Source organism: Lineus longissimus, chromosome 2 (assembly GCF_910592395.1).
Source record: "Lineus longissimus chromosome 2, tnLinLong1.2, whole genome shotgun sequence".
NCBI lineage: Eukaryota > Metazoa > Nemertea > Pilidiophora > Heteronemertea > Lineidae > Lineus > Lineus longissimus.
Window position 1 is genome coordinate 6,764,082 of NC_088309.1, and position 19,774 is coordinate 6,783,855.

Here is a 19,774-nt window from a genome sequence, read left to right on the forward strand (position 1 = left end):
ATGACGTCATTACCGGAATTCCTGGTGGAAATACCCCAAGTATTTACATCACAATTGCGGCAACTTCAGCCCGGGAAGTAATCGATGAGCTAGAACCAATCAGAATATGGCCCTGTGGGTGGGGTAGTACATGACGTCATTTTGAAAAACCTCCCTCTAGCATTTAGGATTCAGTGATCACCTATATCAAAACTGCATAAACATGCCGTAAATTCAACGTTCTAGGACGATAATCGATTGGCCCTTGATCCTAAATCTTAGAACAAGTAGGCCTTCTATAGAAACTATTCGTACTTCAAGATTGAAATGAAATGGACTCTTGGCATTGCATTTCCAGCCGCAACGGCCCCTGTCCGTTTTACAGCTGTGGAATACTGGAACATGTCTGTCCAAACAGATTAAACCCTTAGCCATAGATTAACAAGATGGTATTGACCATTATGAGTGGGAATCGATTGTTTACCGACACTTTGCTCAATGGACACTGCTTTGCTTCACATCAGCGTGGCAGACCGGGTCATATTTTCTATACACCACTTCCAGCACAATTGCGCGTGCGTTGTGTCCTAGGCAACGGAAGTCGCCATATTTGTTGTAGTCGGCAACAGGTGCGCGCTACAATCACAACAAACCCTTAAAACTAGGGATATTCGCTTTGAATAACACAAGACAAACGCAAATATGCCACAAAAAGGAGGTGTTAAGATAAAGCAGGTAAAATGTGATGTTTAGCCTTGTGATTTTGCTAAATCTTGAATGAAATTGGGCTATTTGTTTTGTAAAAACTCTGCAAAAAGGGAGCATGCACTGCAGTGCACAATGCATTCAACGTATGCATACACTACAAAGTGTTTGGCAGTGTTTTGCAATGAAATTTTGTCATGTTTGAGAAAGAGGTGTGACATATCTGAATAGTAATTGAAGAGTTTGCTTACACTACAGTTAAATCATGATTAGATAATTGGCGACTGCTGGTGTCGACCCCGGGCCCGGCGGCCCTGGCACCCGCGAGTTGTAGTTTGTAGTCAATCTCACTGTTGAATTGAATGATTCATTTACCAGTACCACAAATACCAGTGTCTTAAATTATGAAATAGTTTTCCGAACATGTAACATGTCAGTCACTTCATTGCCCAAAATGTATAATGTATTATATTAAGACAGTGATGTGATACTGATTCACCACAAGCTTAACGGTACTACCCCAGTGCCAGTGGCGTTATAGACAGTATCACGTGGACATTAGTAATTTAGTATGTCATATCGCCTAATGTAGGTGCCCAGTCACTCACCGAAATTGTCAAAAGACTCATTACAGTTGAGAGTTAGCCTACCCTACATTTACCTGACAATAGCAAATCTGTCTACTTTGTAAAACAGGGTGCTGGAACTGGCGGCAAGGGCCTGAAGATCCCCAAGGGCAGGGTAAGTAGTGTTGCAGTGCCGTGGCAGTGGTTTTCTCTGCAGGTTTTGGATATGGTAGTGCAGGTGTTCTACTAGATCCAGCCAGCATGTGAATTCCAGATGTTTGTGTTGGGTTTCTGGTTGTCACCTTACATTACATTTGATTTAGAGGAAGTCAGTGTTGATTTATTGCCTTTCTTAATTAACTAGTTTTGAAATTGAACTTTAACAACAAAAGTATTTGGTTTGGACTTGGCATTCTAAAAAGATTACGTACTTTCGTAATGCTATGATAATGAACTGCATGCAAAAACGAGTAAGCAGGCTTTAAATCTACACTGGTTTTTCCTTTCCTAATTTTCTCTTTCTCTTTCAGCTTTCCTTTTTTAACAGAGTTCAAATTCCCCTTTTCCTAAGCTCTAACAGTATTACAATAACTCTCTATTTTCTCTCTAGTCACCAGGGGAAGGGAACTCTGGTCAAGGCCAGGCACAGAAAAGGAAAAGCATGGCACCAAGAAAGAGTATTGCGCCCAGGGGTTTTGGCCGAACGGTATACACACCACAGTATAGCCATTGTTTATGTTATAGGGGCATTGCTTTTTATAGGGCCATCCTTAAGACATTGTTTGTTTGATGTAACAATAAAAAAACATGATAAAATTTTTCCAGAAATCCCAAAAGATCTCTCAAAATGAAGAAAAAATGCAAAGAATTGGAAGAGGGAAATACTCCATGCAATTTTTCCTCTTTCCCCGACTCAAAATTTTTAGAGGAGGTGTTTTCTATTGGTAGCTAGGGTAACATCAAACAAACAGTTTTTAAGCACAGCCTAGAGGGCAGTTTTATTTGAAGGAAATGTATTTCAGAAGCAATGACAGTGGAAATAAAATCGATGGAGTTATTTATTTGTGTTGTCTGTTTAAGTTAAAAGAGGGTGCAATCATTCAGTGTTGGAAAGGAAATAATAATTGGTGTTGGTTATCCTGGCTATACAAATCTTACATTAATCCTGTAATTCCTAATCTGAACTCCTAAAAATACATGTAAATGTAGCTTCGTGTAATGTCGCTTTTTACGCATTTACTCCAATAAAACTGCCCTATTAAACGTTATGACTTCTTGCTGGCTTTTTGGTGACTCCATAAACATGATAGTACTTGTCGTCAAGAATAAAGGCTAAGAATTTGGAACTTCAGAAATAAAGACCACATGTTTTATTCCAAATGGCGATCCGAAGACGAAATGATGCCTAGCTCTGAGTCTGAACTCCTAAAGATGATGGTGATATGGGGTTTTTCATCAAAGTGACAATATGACAATATTTACAAAAATCAAGCAACAACCAGCCAATAGTGGCCATTGAATAGAACCCTAATCATCTTGTAAAACAAAAGCCCCCCTTTTGTCAAAATTAGGTACCAAGTGATGGTAAAGATGCTTTGATAATTGCTTCCACATTCTTAGTCTTTGTAAGTTCTTGATACAGTAGATGGTGTGTGAAAAGTAGAGAGACTATTTGAGTTTGTCAACCATGAACCTTCCTTACAGATAGTTTACATGTAGCCTACGCGATAGTGCTGTACGAATTCCCATTACTGAGTGTTTAGATGGAAACATTTTATGTCTTTGTTTTCATTCCATATAACCCCAGTCTGTAGTTAACGAAAAAATACATTTCATTTCATTTTGAATGTCGTGCATAATTTTTAAACGCCCACTCCGGAGCGTATTATGTTATTTATGATTGCTTTGGCTTCACGTAGACGTTAAATTTTGATGCAATTAAGTCCTACCTCATTGATCAATGCAGGCAGCGATTGATGTTCAAAGGAAAAGTTGTAATCATTTGAAAAATTCTAACTCACAGTCACAGCATTTTGGTTTCTGGATCACTGCACTTAGTATAATATTACCCAATTTTTTAAACAGGGTAAAAAAAACGGTTTACTAGATGCGATACTTCAGGAGGTAAATGAATGAGATTCGAGAGTCTGAACTCGAGGAGTTGTGGATGGACATCCTACATTCCTAATCCTAGTGGAATAATATAGTTTTATCATAATTCACAGCAATTGCCGTCACATCTACATGAAAAATGAAATAGAATGCAATACAATTTATGATTTCGAAGCAGTTAGCACTCAAAATCAAATGATTGGAATATAAGAAGTGAAATTATTTTAAAATTGACCTGCCAGATTCTAATCTGAAAGTCAGTCCACAGCTCCTGGTAAATATTTAATTTGTTTGGCTAAGTCTTTACCTATGCAAATGCAATGCACAATTTTCTAAATTTGGTGCTTAGAACAACACAATTATTTTCTCTTTGAAATCAATGGACAATTTTTTTTTCATCACTTTCTTCAGTTTAAACTTAAGTTAGTACTCCCGATTTCACTAGAATGGTTTTACAGCTTTTGCATTTTGCAACAGCACCCCACAGTGGTTTCTTGCTGTAGTGGAATCAGTCCTGTCTAGGTTCTACTACGCTTCACATGAAACCTTCATGCACCCTTTCCACAGTGGGATCGCTGTATGTTTCATGCAGGTTGTTTGCACCTTCTGCAAAACGGAGGGTCTGTCAGTTGTGACTGGGACTGTAGCAAACACAGATTTTAGGATAAAACTACTGTGTGAATTTTATTCTTTTAGCGTTGATCATTATTGATGTACATGTATATTTAATTATGAAATTAAAAAATATTATTTAACATGAAATACTGGGAGTAATCTTTGAATAGAAAATGTCTTGTCTCAAGAAATGAAACCGACACAATAGCGAGATCATGGTACGGTTTTTTTCCATGTTCACATTTCTTCTTGAATTGTGAGTAAATGGTGTTTATGTTTTGTAGGATGAAGATGACATCACCTCCGTGGGAGAGCGTGATGATGACTGGATGCAGCCAAAGGCTCTCCTTAAACCCGATGATCAGCTGCAGCTATCAGAACAGGTAAGAGATAAGCCAGAGATAAGCTGGGTGTTGTCAATTTGTACTAATTCGATATCTGCTAAAGCACTTTTAAGATATTTGGCCAAGCAGTGCTTATGACTTTTTAGCTCACCTCTTAGCAGAGGTGAGCTTATCCCATACCGTGGCGTCCGTCGTCCGTCGTCGTCGTCGTCGTCGTCGTCGTCGTCGTCGTCGTCCGTCGTCCGTTAGCAGGGCACGTTTCGTAACTGTTAGAGCTATTGAGTTGAAACTTGGTACACATGTACCCTTATGTAATGACACCTTGGAGACCAAGTTTCGGTCCGATTCGTTTCATGGTTTGGCCACCAGGGGGCCAAACGTTAAAAGTGAAAATATGCAATATCTCCCTTAATAGTAGTCGGGAAATTTTGAAAAAAATATGGTAGGTACTTCTAGCAAATGTGCATCATATATCCTCCGGGTTTTTGATTTGACCTCCTTTTCAAGGTCACAGAGGTCAAATGGTGTAAATTGGCCGTTAGGATGTAACGATGGCACGTTTCTAAACTGCAATGACTATTGATACCAAATTTGGTACACATTTACCCATTAGTCAGGTGATCTCAGGGACTGAAGTTTGGTCCAATATGATTCACCACTTGACCACCAGGGGGCAAAATCCAAAAACCTTAAAAATGTGATTATTCCTTAACTTCTTGCCCGATTGCCACCAATTTGATATCATGGGTACATCTAACCACCATACAGTATATGTCACACAGGTTTTTAATTTGACCTTCTTGTCAAGGTCACAAAGGTCAAATGGCGTAAATTCGCCGTCAGGCCGTAACTATGGCACGTTTCTTAACTGCAATGACTATCGATCAAAAATTAGGTACACATGTACCCCTTGGTCAGGTGATGTCAGGTACCGAAGTTTGGTGCGATCTGATTTGCCGTTTGGCCTCCAGGGAGGGGGCCAAATCCTAAATTCTTCAAAATGCCATTATTCCTAGTAACGACTTGCCCGATTGGCACCAATTTTATATCATAGGTACATCTAATTCTAACAACCATTCAATGTGTCACCCGGGTCTTCTTTGATTTGACCTACTTTTCAAGGTCACAGAGGTCGAATGTTATGTAAATTGGCCATTTTGGGGAAATTGTAATTGCTTGGACCTACATCAAACCTAACGCTACATGACACAATACCATGCTCTTTATCCATCTTTCCTCCACATGAGGTGAGCACAATGGCCCTGGCCATTTCATTATAATCATAATCTGATCATGGTATGGAACACAGTCTCAGTTTTGATGTACAGTAGTAGAACTTCTGTCTCAAGGACGCCCTTGGGACTAAAAAATGCTGTCCCTAAGATGGAGGTGTCCTGATTACAGAGGTCAAATTATATAGAAATGACCCATTTGGAACCATAACGACCATCCCTAGGTTGTCCTGCTGATGGAAGTGTCCTAGAAGAAAGGTTCCACTGAAGGAAAGTGACTCTTAAAGTAAATTGACCTCCCACACAAGTGAAGTGTCCTTGTTCGGTATCAAACCAGCAGTGTTAGATAACACCTTGGATGATAAACCATGCCACACTTTAATGATAATTTTGATATGATCATGGGCAACTGTTCTGGTAAAACTAACTTTATAAATTTATTCTTTTTTATTCTAGGAAATGAAGGAGGAGTTCACAAGAATCCTGACGGCCAATAATCCCCATGCTCCTCAGAATATTGTCAGGTATAATTTCAAGGTAAGAGTATGCCGAGTCTCATTGATTAAGCATTTAAGTTGGGAATTACTGAACTAACCCAGGGATCTTGGGCTGATGGTTTGGCAATAGGAAAGTGGCAACCATCTTCACAGAGCTTTGAGATGACAACGTACCATCTTTCTTTTCTAGGACCGGTCATTCAAGCAGATCAGCTCTGTTGACCAGCTTGCCATCCACTTCTCGATGGACGGTAACATGCTACACAAGGAGTCTGACGATGCAAGGAGGCAGTTGATGCGTGGAGATGTCCAGGAAGGTGAGTGAAGATGTAATTGGCTAAACGATGATATGTCCTTTGCTGGAGCCTGGTTCATCTTTATGTAAATTTTTCAATTTTTTTACCTGTTTCAAACTATTTATGTGTCAGACTTAGACTAGAGTCAGTGGTTAGATATGATACCATTTTCTCCAACAATAACGCATTCCTTCTGCTTTCGCTTAATCACTGGTAATTGCACTATATTGCAGTGGAAATTGAAAAATTGAAAATATATATTGAGTCCAGTCTTATTTTTGATATAACAGGAAAACATATCGCAATGTGGTTAACTGCATGCAACTTTGTGTTTGAACACATATTTGTGTGTAATCTGTCCAAACACTTTGTTAGAGATACACATGTGCCTTCATTCAGCCATTGTGACTTGTGTCATTATCATTTACACATGAAATTGACAGGGTATGACAGATTTATTTGACATATTTCAACAGAACGTTATTGGCCGGGATCGACACCAGGTAATTCAACTTCAAACAGTTCTGGCTGCAGCGCTTACTTCCATCTGTTCTCTGTCAGTCCTGCTCATTGTCCAAAATCTATGTTAACATTATGTCCAAAATGTTTCCCGGACACCAGACCTGCATGAATGTACCAGTTTAGGACCAGTAACACAGGACCAAACCCCAAGTTCCCTACATTGACCATATTCCACTGAAATTGTAGATGCCAACGCCAACCCAGTACGTGTCCTTAAAAATTGTCATGGCAGGAACCTGAACCCCCCCCCCCCTTCGTTTTACAAGTACCCAATCCCATGGAAATTGGAATCTCCTCTTTCATTTCACTATGGGATATTGGTGTTTTTTCTCTAAGCCATACCATAACCACTTCTATTGTGGGCTAGGATTACAAGTTTAGGACCATGATTTTAGGGAATGGACTTGGAAGACCAGTTCCTCTGCGTCAAATTTATCAAAACCCAGTACTTAGCAGGCGACATTCCGTACAAACGTTTGAAGAGAAGTTGATTGTGTTAGTTATTTTGACAGCGTTTCGGTCACTTACATGGGCATTGCTGAGAGCAGCTTATAGATGGATGTGCGACCAAGAAAAGTATAACAGATCCCAAATGAAGACCGAGGGGGCCAATTACATTATTCAAATAAAATGCGTGATTCTCTCCTTCCAGCTGTCAGTGACCAGGCCATTGAAGAAGAAAAAGAAGCTGAGAAAGAGGCTGAAGAAGAAAAACCTGAGGTAAGTTTCTCAGCCAGGTCCCTGAACTACTTTGGGCTATTGGAGAAGCTGATAGTCTGGCTGGTGGATTGGTCTCCATGCAGAACTCCAATAAGGAATGTGAAAGACTGAGTTATTTTCTGGTCTTCTCTGTTGTTTTGTATGATATAATGTACATTGTATCACATATGACACTCTTATTTATTTTTCCATCCACAGGGCGAGGAAGGTCCAAAAGACGATGGTACATCGACACCTGCACCAACAGGTGGGGACAAAAAGCTGACCAATCAGTTCAACTACAGTGAAAGGGCGTCCCAGACCTACAACAACCCTTATCGGGTAGGTAAAACAGATTGGAGAAGTGAATACTTTATAATATTCTGTTTTGGGCGGAAACAAATTGTGTTTACCATTGGTTGTAAATGTCCTAGGATACAGTGTCGTGGGTGCTAAAGTTTCTACCATGCGGTTTTAATCTCTGAGATGTTGAGGATCGTGGGTCTAGGTGCACATACTTTTTGCCAATGGGGTCATTTAAGACTGTTATACCAGCTTGCCCATATATTTCACATTCATCTCTCTGACAGTGGGGACATATACAAGAATGTAACACCAGTTCACCCATTCATCTGTTTTTCAGGAAAGGGGGACAGCGACTGAACCTCCACCGAGGATAACCTTTGCAGGGAATGCAACTCAGTGGGAGATCTATGATGCTTACCAGGAGGACTTTGAAAAACAGGTTAGTCGGGGGGTTCTCTGTCAAAATATCGCTGGGTGTCTGGTATTCCGGAGGTGTACACTGGGCCAGAAATTAGTTAATTCGTGCCACTAAACCCTGTACGTCGATAGAATGAGTCCCTTGTCTCAAATGGTATTTTTGACTAGAAAGCTGTTATATGGTCAGCTGTGCAACATGAATTTGTAATGCTTTGCACTTCTCAGTTAAATTTTAAATAATTTATGATGTTTTATCAAAACATGGGAAGGGGTTTGAGACATTTGGTTTCAAGAGCCAACAACGTTAGGTTTTCTATTGGTTTCTGAAAGTATTTCATATCTTTTTTAAAAAGCACGCAAATAAGCAGGAAGCTGTCGGGAAGGTTTGTATTGCCAAATCCAACTCTTTAGTTGTTGCCTATTGTAATTTTGTAGTACTTTTCTGTGTCGAAATTTAAAACTGGCCACGCGGGTCTGGCATGATGTTCACTTTTAGGGGTGGATTAAGTCTTCTTATTGCTGGTAGCGTTATTCATGTCTGGTAGTCCTAGTATTTTACATCTATTTTAGAACTTCATCACAGTATACATCAATAAAATTGAAGGGTCTACTTCACTACTTTCCCCAAGCGGCTGAAGCAGCCAATGTCATAGCCCATTTACTGGTTTAGACTGTCACTATCAGGTCAAATGTTCACAAGCTGAGGATCACCTGCCAAAGGATGAATGAGCTTTAGCCATATTAGAAACATTTTATTAACTTACTCTAATAAGAACTCACTATCATTACCCCTCCTGTCTTGTCCTACTGTTGCCCTGTAGTTTGTCTGTTTTGTCATGTGGTATGACAGTATATTCTTTGCATTTTACAAACCATTTCTTTACATTCTTTGCCTCATCTTGAAGAGATTTTAAGCTCTCTTGCACCAATCTTGCTGGGAATTATGGTTTGATGCCCAAACTTGTTGACTCATACAGTTTCATAATTCCTTATCACCTTGTCATTTAAAGACCGATGATGAGTGGGAAATAACGTACGCGTTCCAAAACCGCTCTCGTCCCATGACGAGCACGGGTCAGCGGTCAAAACATAAACCCTTGTTTGGCCGAACGGTAAGGTCGAATGTGTTAATCACTGCATGATTGAAAGTCACAATGTCCATTCACATGCATGGTATGAAATTGAAGGTTGACGCCATTTGTGTACATAGATTTTGTCTGTTCCACAAGAAAATAGAGATAAACATTGCTGCTGTACAGTAACTGGACATGTCACTGTGATGAAATTTGGCCCATATAGAGTCTATCTGTATCACTGTACACAACAACTATGTTAAAATTTGCATACAATGTGAATGTGTATTAACATTATTTGAAAAATGTTAAATCAATTTTAATTATTTTGAATGAAAAAACTTGACCACTGATTGAAGTCTGGCAAAGGTGGACGAGGAAAAGATTTTGGATGAGTTTTGCGAGTTGTCCTGACCCCGTGTCTCTTTCTCTGTTCCCTTCACTGATGTCACCATTATAGTCTCTGCGTTGGCGGTGCACTGGAGATTGAGAAGCTGACCCGTCACTACGATATCAACTGGTAGATTGCCTCTGAGAAGTCTCTGTTAACACTGTGGCACCTGGGTGTTGAAGATCGGATCTGCACTTTTATATTTGGTCTGGAGGGTCATCAGTATTGCATGTCATTGTCACAGACTGAAATTTCACCCGAGTGCCCATTGTTGTCGTACCATTTTCAGACTTTGATCGCAGCCTGATTCAATCACCTTTTTGCCAATATTTCTGTGACAGGAATTTCAGTGGATATTACGAACAAACTGTATCGTTCGTACAGTTCGTGAAGTACGTGTAAGCAATCCATAACGATATCATCTGTTTGTTCATTCTCCCATTCTCCGAAGGTTGAACCCAAGTTCTGTCAAAGCTGGTTTTGAAGTAACCACCTTTTTTGCAGTTCAGCCTGTTGTATTTCTAACGAGTATGTGATTGCATTTCATCATATTGTCAACTTTGTTTTGCCTCAGCTTAGTGTTGTTAGTATGCCAGGACCATTGTCGAGAATAAAAAGGATGCCTTTATATAACATGGAAGAGGTACACCACTGTATAATCGGCATGTCGATAGTCACAAGCCACATTATGTATTTATTGATACCTCATTGTGTCGTTGGAATGACGATTATCACATGCCACATTATATCAGTTTTATAAGAGATCATGCCTCCATCAATATCAAACTGTGCCACAACCTGGTTGAACCAACTGTCAATGCAGTCGTATAAAATTCGATTTAGTTGTACACAATGTCAATGCAACAGTTTGTGAGTTATTTACATACAAATAAGGTATGCATCTGTCTCGCCAGCTGACATGTTGTTCAGATACAAGTATACATTGATATTTATGGAGTTATAGATGCTTTCAGTTAAAATAGGAAATACATTAGTAATAGATGACTGTAATTTGAATAGGTTTGGTGCATGACCTGGCACATATCATAACTGTTTTCTTTTTAAACACTCTATTTTTCTTTCTTTCATAATGTCAGATTGGAGGTCAGTTTTGCTTGAACACACAAAAGCAAAAAAAGTTCAAACAGATAAATTAACTCAGTACTGTTCGTATTACAACACAAATTGACGACCACATCTAACACTAATTTGGTTGATTGTAAAAGAAATATTATCATTATTTCAGTCAAATATTCCACTAAGTATGCATCATGTACATGTACAATTTCATCAACACTTTTTGTTTAAAAATTGTTTCGAATCATTGTTCGTATCATCAGCATACAGTAGATATTGAGGCACTGATGTTATGCAAGTTTTTTTTATCACTGATTGAATATTTTGATAAACTTGGAAATATCCCTTGCTCCTAGCAAGCAAGCCTGAAACATTTCCAGAGACAGAAAAGTGAGGCATTCAATTCATACTTTTAAAGACAAAACAGATCATAACAAATGCGACAAAAGCATCTGATGTGTTTCTAGTTATTTTCATTCCATGTTCCAGGAGAAGAACAAAGAGAAGAAAGTTGTGCCTGGCAGGAAGGATGATGAGAAGATGAAGAAGAAGCTCACTGTCCTGGATACGCAGAGCGACGACATATCACGCGTAGGAAGGGCGGCCAAAATCATTGAGCGGATGGTCAATCAGAACACGTACGATGATGTTGCACAAGGTATGTAGCAAATGAATTCATGAGAATATTTCTGTGGGAGACGCTCTTTATGATAACCATTTTATACCAACCCAAGAGGTAATGGTTGTCTCACCAAAACCTGTGTTTTCAAAATGAGGCTAATACATAATCCAATATAAAAATGAAACATTGTAACCAAGGTGTTTTACAATTACAGTGGCTGTACTAAGTCAGGATAAGCTGTGGGCACATGTGCCCAATTTTCAATTCAGCAGGAATTCACAAGAGTGTAATGCCATCAGCCTGGGACATTGCCTCAAGAAAATCATACCAACTTTCACGGTACTCAAATGTTACTCCTGCCATTTCAGATTTCAAATACTGGGAGGATGTCTCGGACGAATACAGGGACCAGGAAGGTACCCTTCTTCCTCTCTGGAAATTCAGCTACGACAAAGCCAAGAAGCTTGCTGTCACTGCCCTCTGCTGGAACCCTAAATACATGGATCTTTTTGCTGTTGCCCACGGATCCTGTAAGTATTTCCATTAGATGTGATGATATTGGAAGAGGCTCACACCTGCCACAATGAAACAATACATGAATGTCTTGCAAAATCATCTTATTACACCTGCTGACTAACTGAAAATGAACGTCATCAGTGGACTGAATTTTCACAATCCAATTCTATTCATCCAGTTCCCTGATATTATGTGTATCTTTCTCAGTTTCACATTCATTTAAATTTCAGACGACTTTTTGAAACAAACCAGAGGAATGATCCTGTTCTACTCATTGAAAAATCCCTCCTTCCCAGAATATGTCTTCCCGACAGAAAGCGGCGTAATGTGTTTGGACAGTCATCCAGACTATCCGCATTTGTTAGCGGCTGGTTTCTACGACGGCAGCGTGGCCATTTATAACACAATGGAGGTCGGCAAGAATCAACCGGTATATCAGAGCACAGCAAAGAATGGAAAACACACCGACCCTGTTTGGCAGGTAAAGATCTCGTGGATACAGTCACAGTGTTTCAATTTTACAAAAATTGTTTTTGTTAACTTGGACTCTCCCTACAGAATGGAAACACCAAACAGAGGGTTCTTTCTGATTGCTGCTAATCCCAAGACAAGGTTGTATATCCCTGAGTGTAGAAAGTTGTCTTCTTGCCAAATCTTTGTGTGTGTACTGACTAGTTTAATCCTCCCACATCCCGGCAGTCATTCATTGTACCAATTTTATTTGTAGGTGCGATGGCAAAAAGACGATTTGGACAACAACATCAACTTCTTCTCAGTTTCATCAGATGGCCGAGTAGTTTCCTGGACAGTTGTCAAAGTAAGCTCTCTTCCTTATCCTCACAGTATTCTTTCTGTTGGAATCAATGTAACTTTCGCAGAACCTTGAATTCTGGAGCATCAATTTTTATTCATTTCATTCCAACCAGAATGTGGTTATTGAACCTTTCTATCCGTTAACCCTCCCTGGATCATTCAATTTGGTCCAAGTGATCTTCCTCAAGTTAAACTCTGTTTTAATTTCTTCCAGAATGAACTGCATTATACTGACGTTATCAAGCTGACTATGAACGACTGTGAAAATGATGGCCCAGATGGCACTAAACTAATCCCGCTAGGTAAGGTGTCTTTTGTATTCTTGCCATTTATCAAATTCTATTAAAGGCCAAAGCCTATTCAATTTTTGTGAAATCAAAATTACCAACTTACAGAATACTAACGATTAGGCCAGTAATCAGTCTATTTGGACCGGGGGGGTCAGATTTGGTAGTGAAAGTGTGACATCTTGACCCTAAAGTGTTGGACTCCACTTCGCCTTTGCCTTTGCTATGGAGAGAATAAAACTATTGGAAGTTGAGAACGTGTGTGCATGCTTCTTATGTAAAATTTTATTTCAATCTTCAGGCTGTGGTACAACGTTCGACTTCCACAAGCAGACAGACTACTTGTTCTTAGTTGGTACAGAGGAGGGTCGCGTCCACAAGTGTTCCAAGGCATATTCAAGTCAGTTCTTGGACACGTACATGGCTCACCATATGGCTGTCTACAAGTGTGCATGGAATCCTTTCCATCCGAGAATATTCCTGACGTGCAGCGCAGATTGGAGTGTCAAAATCTGGGATCATACTTGCAAGTAAGTCTGGAAATAAGACCAGGCGATATCTGTCAATAAGTGACAAGGATATTGCTCTGGGGTAGCAATTGTTATTTTAGACAAACTTGAAGGCCAACCAAATTCCAAGACGCCAGTGTTATTTTTATGTCTAAAATACCTGAAGAAGAATTGATCTGGTCAAAAAGATTGAATGTTCAGATGATTATTTGCACTTGTAATGATATTCGTATCTTTAATATTTGCAGAGATCCATTATTCACATTCGACCTGAACAGTTCTGTTGGTGATGTTGCCTGGTCGCCGTACTCTGCCACAGTGTTTGCTGCTGTTACAGCTGATGGAAAGGTCAGTGTGTATTGGTTTCTGACTTGGGCGCTCCAAAGTGGGCTGTCGAAACGACCAGTGTTAGAAATTAACACCACTTTTAATGTAAGCTTGAAGTCTAAAGTGGTATTTTTGATTCTGAGTCGAGACTGTAGCCTCATAAGATAACAAGGACTCGGAATTTGATCACGCAATTTAGAAGTCCGAGATTTTCTACTCCGATCAAAGAATGTTTTTACTATTTTTCAGGTGCATGTGTATGACTTGAATGTGAATAAATACGAAGCCATCTGTGAACAATCCGTCGTCCAGAAAAAGAAGACTAAACTTACCCACATCGCTTTTAATCCAACTTATCCAATCCTAATTGTGGGAGACGACAGGTAAGTGGAACGAAACCATTTCAGAAGGAGAATCCTTCAACATGACTGCTAAGAGGCGACAGCAAGCCTGGCAATTTTCATGCCTCTAATTTTTGTGAGTCGCAGAAATTTCTTAAAAAGTCAGGATTTTGATTTTGCAAAACTCAGGATTTCTTCAGGTTTTTCCAATCAAAGTTAAAGTTTGTGGTAAATTGTTATAGTTTTTCTCAGTCATAACGTTCGAACTGCTCCCCGGACCATTCTCAAGTGAATAATGCACTAGCTGGTCTTTATAAATGCAATCTTTGACAGAAAAAAACCCCCTAAAATGCCAATCAAACAACTTAGATTTCAATACCGGAATGCTTGTGTCTTGATGTCTTCTAATCTCGTTGACATTTTTCCATTTTCAGGGGATATGTCACCAGCGTAAAATTATCACCAAACTTGAGAAAAATGCCAAAGGTTTGTATTGGCTTATTAGTTTATCTAACTTTTTATTATTTCAGCAACACGTAACTTTGAAATAATAATCATTCAGTTTCATTATGACGGCTATAACAACAAGATCTCTTGGGCACCAGAATCATCCTATTGATTTGCAAACAGTTGTGTCTTTTGTCTTGGCCTCTACTGGTTCTGCCAAAGCTTTAAATTGTGTCACCTGCTTTAAGTTATGTCACTTGCATTAATCCTGTCCCTGCATAATTACATTGATAGACGGGAGGAATTTTCAGTTCTCCGCAGGTAAAGGAGTCTTTTCTCACAATATTTGTGTCATTGTCACAACTGTCTTGTACAAATCAATTGCATGGGAGATAACTTTGTTCAGTTCTGGTCATTCAAATTTGGGAAACTCAGACGCATTAGGACATATGTGCCTGTGATTGTTCACACTGATGATTGTTTTCTAAGCTATCATTCTCACTATCGGTATTATCAGACGATATGTCACTGCACTACTTGCTTTAAAACACAGGTTTGTCCAGAATGTCCACGCGAGTTGTCATCTTCCAGATTCCACTTCAGAAATGTCGATGTTTCTACTCTGGTGGATATCATACCCTCTAATGTCACATTTCAAATTGTCAATGTATGTTCTTTCTCTCAAAAATTGTCCTCAAAACGTTCCTAGTTTTCAGTGTGTTGTTGCTTTGCGAGGGTTTCTTACCCTCAACATATCAGATTTGATACCTGTGGTACTGATAGTCAATGTCTTCTTTGAGTAGTTTTTCATTGTCGTATTCTAAGAATGTTTTCTCTAATCTTTTTCTACTTTCTCATGAAAATTATAAAAATTGAATTGGAAAATAGTCTTTGCCTCAAAGAACAGGTCAGCATGAGGAATGCATGTCAGGTTAAGTTTAACTTCGAAACTTTGGCTGAATAAGTTTGTTCAATAGACATCATAACTTCAGTGTTTGACGGTCCTATCTGTAACTTCATGGTTTTGATCTTGCTTGTTTTAATATTTCACTTTAAGGAGTCCTCAACTTTGCTGCAATTTATCAATGTGAGTTTCGTTGGTAACAGAATTTCATCACTATCATCACAAGTTTGAAAGCATCGAAAGTTTTATCACTGATTCACAAGGTCGTTTTTACAACAATATTAGTTTTTATAAATGATTTTCAGTTGATTGGTGAGAGAAAACTCTTCCTGAATTTCATCACTTATCATCACTAGATTGTTGTCAAAAGTTTTATCACTGTCATTTTTATAAAGTTGTTTGTTTTTATAAATGATTTTCAGTTGGTTGGTATAAAGCAGAAACTCTGCCTGGAGTCATCTTGACTCGGTCGGATTTAGCATGTGTCAAGGGTGTGTGGTCAAACGGGCTGTAACCCTTGACAGTTTAAGATGTGCATGTGTGTCAGTCGATTGTATCAATCATATCATCATAATCATGATGTTTTGAGGATGAGGTAGGGATCATGTACATGTAGAATAAAACATTGTAAAATTCGGAAAATTTCTTATATTCATCGCACGCCAGTCCCCTCTGAAATTCACATCTTATGAGTGCAAATTTTGAATGGTAAAAATGTAATACCACAACACAAGGGGACATGTGTTGGTGTCTGGTGGCTGAGCTAAACAGTGACACTAGGGGTGATCTAAAAATCTAATAAAAAGTGATTTTATGCTATTCCAAAAATTTTGCCGCTTTTGAAAAAAACAGTCTGAGATTTATGCTTTCCCCCTCTAATTTGGAATGTTTTCCAAAATTTTCAATGTTTTTTTACGAGTACACTATCCCTTACTGAAGTTACTGCCTTCATGTACCAATCATATTTCATTGACATATTCCAGGGCTCTGAAAAAACCAGACGAAATGCAAAGAAGGATACCACATCAGATGTACTTCAGTTTTTATTTCACATTGCATGTTTTTACAATCATTTTGTAACCCAGTATAATCTGGCTGTTTAATTGTGACATATTTGATATTCATTTATCTATGATGAAATATTTGGAAAAAAAATTAAAATATCTGGGTTAAATACATCATGCAGTACATAGGCAATTGGATACACTGGTTGCAACCATGAAGTTGAATGCAATTTTTAACTTTTGTTTTAACTCTTTCGAAAAATAAGCCAAGGTTATTCAGGGTTACAATACCTATAGACGATATTCCTCCATATGAGTGCAGCACCTGACGGGGTCAAGTCACTTGACACGCATAACGTTGTGCACCCACACCCAGAATGTCTGACGTAAAAAAACTAAAACTTGCTATTGTTTCCGGCATCATGATGCGATGTATTCATGGCATGATGGCGCATTGACTACTCAAATAATTTGACTTCCTTGCATTGGTATCACTACCCTGAAATGTTGGCAGGGAACGTCATGTCTTTTGACCCTAGCCAGTGCTGCACTCATGAAGGAATACAGTCTGTTAGGCGGTGTTAGTTACTTGGTGTTAGTTCCGGAACAGAGACTACTGTAACTTTTCTTTATGTATGTTTTTTTTACACCCTTAAGTGTCGAATACAGTACATAAAGATGATGCGGACCCTATTGGTGTTGTACCATCTAAGAAGAGGTGTTTAGGCTGGCTCTACATCAATTGTTAACATCTCAGCTTCTATTTAACTGTTTCTGTCCTGAAAAATATGTGTATTTCATAATGCAGACAGTGATATTTTCATAAATAAAAGTTGAGGATAATCATTTTTAAGTGTGAAAGGTTTCATTTGAACTCTGTAATAACAAATATTTCAGCAGCATATTGTGTGTCTAACTTCCTTCAAATAGGTCAGTAATTTCATGAAGAGGACTAAATGAAAGTAGACATCATCACAGTTTTCACAATTCGTATATGCTTCATTTTCCATTTGACCTTTGAAGGCTGTGGGTTTCAGGTTTTGTCAATTCTTAGATATTCTGTCCTATACCAAGGTGGCTAGAAGCGTCACCAGTATCAACCTATATATCAAAGTTCTTATCTTACTCTCTTTGTCTTGTTACAGGAAAAGAAGGGTGCCGACACCCCCAAGGGACCAGAAATTGAGATTGCAAAACTGGAGAAGATCCTAGCACTCGTTCGGGAACCAGAGAAAGCAAAATAGATAATCTACTTGGCGGTTTCGAAAAGTTTCACTTGTGCAGCATAAATATAACAACAGACTGAGATCAGTGTGAACTTTGCCATCGAGAATTATCGATTATGAAATCAAAATTTGTCAATATTTGTTTCAAAGTATTGTTGAAGATCTGTGATGAATTGCCACGTCATCAGCATCCTTTGACTTACACCAAGATGTTTGATATGAGATAATGTGTCGCCCGTTAAAGTATCAAATCTAAAGCTTTCACTCAGATATTTATTAATGCGGCACATTCACATGTGGAAAGGATTCATCCACAATTGGTTTTGACAAAAGTGCTGTTGAATTACAACAGACTGACAGTCTATTTTGATAATGTAGTCATACTGTTTTTCACCTGTCCAGCTTCCTACATATGTATACATACAGTCATTGTATGACTATAAAATCCAATACTATGTTGATTTGTGATTATTTGTTTCATTGCAGTCCAATAGAAACTCATTTGTTTTATCTGTGATATCTAGAAATCCATTCGATACTTTGTATAAATGAATATGCCGTCCAAAATTGGCTGCTCTCCTTATTTTCCTCAACTCGGCTCTAATGTTTGATCAAAGTTCTGAATGTACGAATTACAAATTCTAATCCCCTCATCCGTCCTTGACATGTCAAAGATTTATTGACTGAAAATAATGAACCGTCCAAATAATTCATGACCACGTTCTGTTTCTTTGAACTTTAATACTACCCCGCATAGTTTGTAGAAAGAGACTTTATGAATTACTGTACTTGTTTGTTACTTTATATTTATCAGTAAATGTTTTATGTACAAAAGCAAATATATCTTGTGTTGGTTTTGTTTTTAAAACTCTCTGGAGGAGGGACATTTATCCATGATGCAAATCCTGTGGAATTAAAGGATACTTTCTGGTATAGGAAATGTATTCTCTTGAAAGATTTTTGAAACCAGTGGACAGTCTTTTTGTCGTCTTTCCCTCGATCCCATCCAGATGACAAAACAGACCTGTCTGACATCGGCATTGATCTGGATTAGTTGCGACTCTGTTGTACGAGTCGAACTGTGGTCTTATCTCTGCATAATAGTGACAGGCTATGGTTAATTCCTGAAGTTCAGAGAAGTTGCTGAGTCTACATGTGGTACATGACATCCTTTGTTTTGACCTTCATCGGAGAGTATACCACAATGAGGTCCTAACTGGTCTTGCCAGTGCAATTTCGAAGAAAGGAATGGCTATGTAAGATAGATAGTGTCGAGCAGCACTATTATATAGTTGGTGGTGTACTTACTACTTTTCTTGGTAAGTCCTCTTCTTGCCTGGAGGGCACATAAGGCTCCATTACCAGTTTCCAACATGTTGGGTAGGCAGCCTGTCTCTGGACGTTTCCCCATGTCAGACCAAGCTACTTCATCTCAGGCTCCATTACCAGTTTCCAACGTGTTGGGTTGGCAGCCTGTCTGGATGTTTCCCCAAGTCGGACCATTTTTAGCTACTTCATCTCAGGCTCCATTACCAGTTTCCAACATGTTGGGTTGGCAGCCTGTCTGGATGTTTCCCCATGTCAGACCAAGCTACTTCATCTCAGGCTCCATTATCAGTTTCCAACATGTTGGGTTGGCAGCCTGTCTGGATGTTTCCCCAAGTCGGACCATTTTTAGCTACTTCATCTCAGGCTCCATTACCAGTTTCCAACATGTTGGGTTGGCAGCCTGTCTGGATGTTTCCCCATGTCAGACCAAGCTACTTCATCTCAGGCTCCATTACCAGTTTCCAACGTGTTGGGTTGGCAGCCTGTCTGGATGTTTCCCCAAGTCAGACCATTTTTGGCTACTTCATCCCAGGCTCCATTACCAGTTTCCAACATGTTGGGTTGGCAGCCTGTAACTGGATGTTTCCCCATGTCAGACCAAGCTACTTCATCTCAGGC

At 39.0% G+C, this 19,774-nt stretch overlaps 1 protein-coding gene across 9 annotated transcripts; it reads left to right on the top strand.

Annotated features, from left to right (window-relative positions):
* Positions 1-532: 532 nt before the first annotated feature.
* On the top strand, positions 533-18,666 carry LOC135482431 (dynein intermediate chain 2, ciliary-like). 9 transcript variants are annotated; one of them, XM_064762405.1, is made up of 23 exons: positions 533-714; positions 1,381-1,425; positions 1,861-1,956; positions 4,262-4,360; positions 6,010-6,090; positions 6,241-6,367; positions 6,823-6,849; positions 7,521-7,588; positions 7,787-7,909; positions 8,211-8,312; positions 8,644-8,673; positions 11,321-11,489; positions 11,822-11,983; positions 12,200-12,450; positions 12,697-12,786; positions 12,997-13,084; positions 13,371-13,599; positions 13,827-13,926; positions 14,155-14,288; positions 14,681-14,732; positions 14,988-15,014; positions 16,581-16,628; positions 17,747-18,666. In XM_064762405.1, the coding sequence occupies exons 1-23, from the start codon at positions 682-684 to the stop codon at positions 17,843-17,845; spliced, it is 2,280 nt and encodes a 759-aa protein (XP_064618475.1). In that variant the 5' UTR covers positions 533-681; the 3' UTR covers positions 17,846-18,666. The 9 variants fall into 9 exon arrangements, with proteins under 9 accessions (XP_064618475.1, XP_064618477.1, XP_064618479.1 ...); XM_064762407.1 differs by lacking the exon at positions 14,988-15,014 and having other exon boundaries at positions 534-714; XM_064762409.1 differs by lacking the exon at positions 1,381-1,425 and having other exon boundaries at positions 534-714.
* The last annotated feature ends 1,108 nt before the right edge of the window (positions 18,667-19,774 follow it).

Coding starts and splice junctions, on each gene's coding strand:
- LOC135482431 (XM_064762405.1), top strand. CDS start 682: ATGCCACAAAAAGGAGGTGTTAAGATAAAGCAG. Junction 7,910..8,210: donor CCTACAACAACCCTTATCGG/GTAGGTAAAACA, acceptor TCTGTTTTTCAG/GAAAGGGGGACAGCGACTGA. Junction 12,787..12,996: donor TTTCCTGGACAGTTGTCAAA/GTAAGCTCTCTT, acceptor AATTTCTTCCAG/AATGAACTGCATTATACTGA.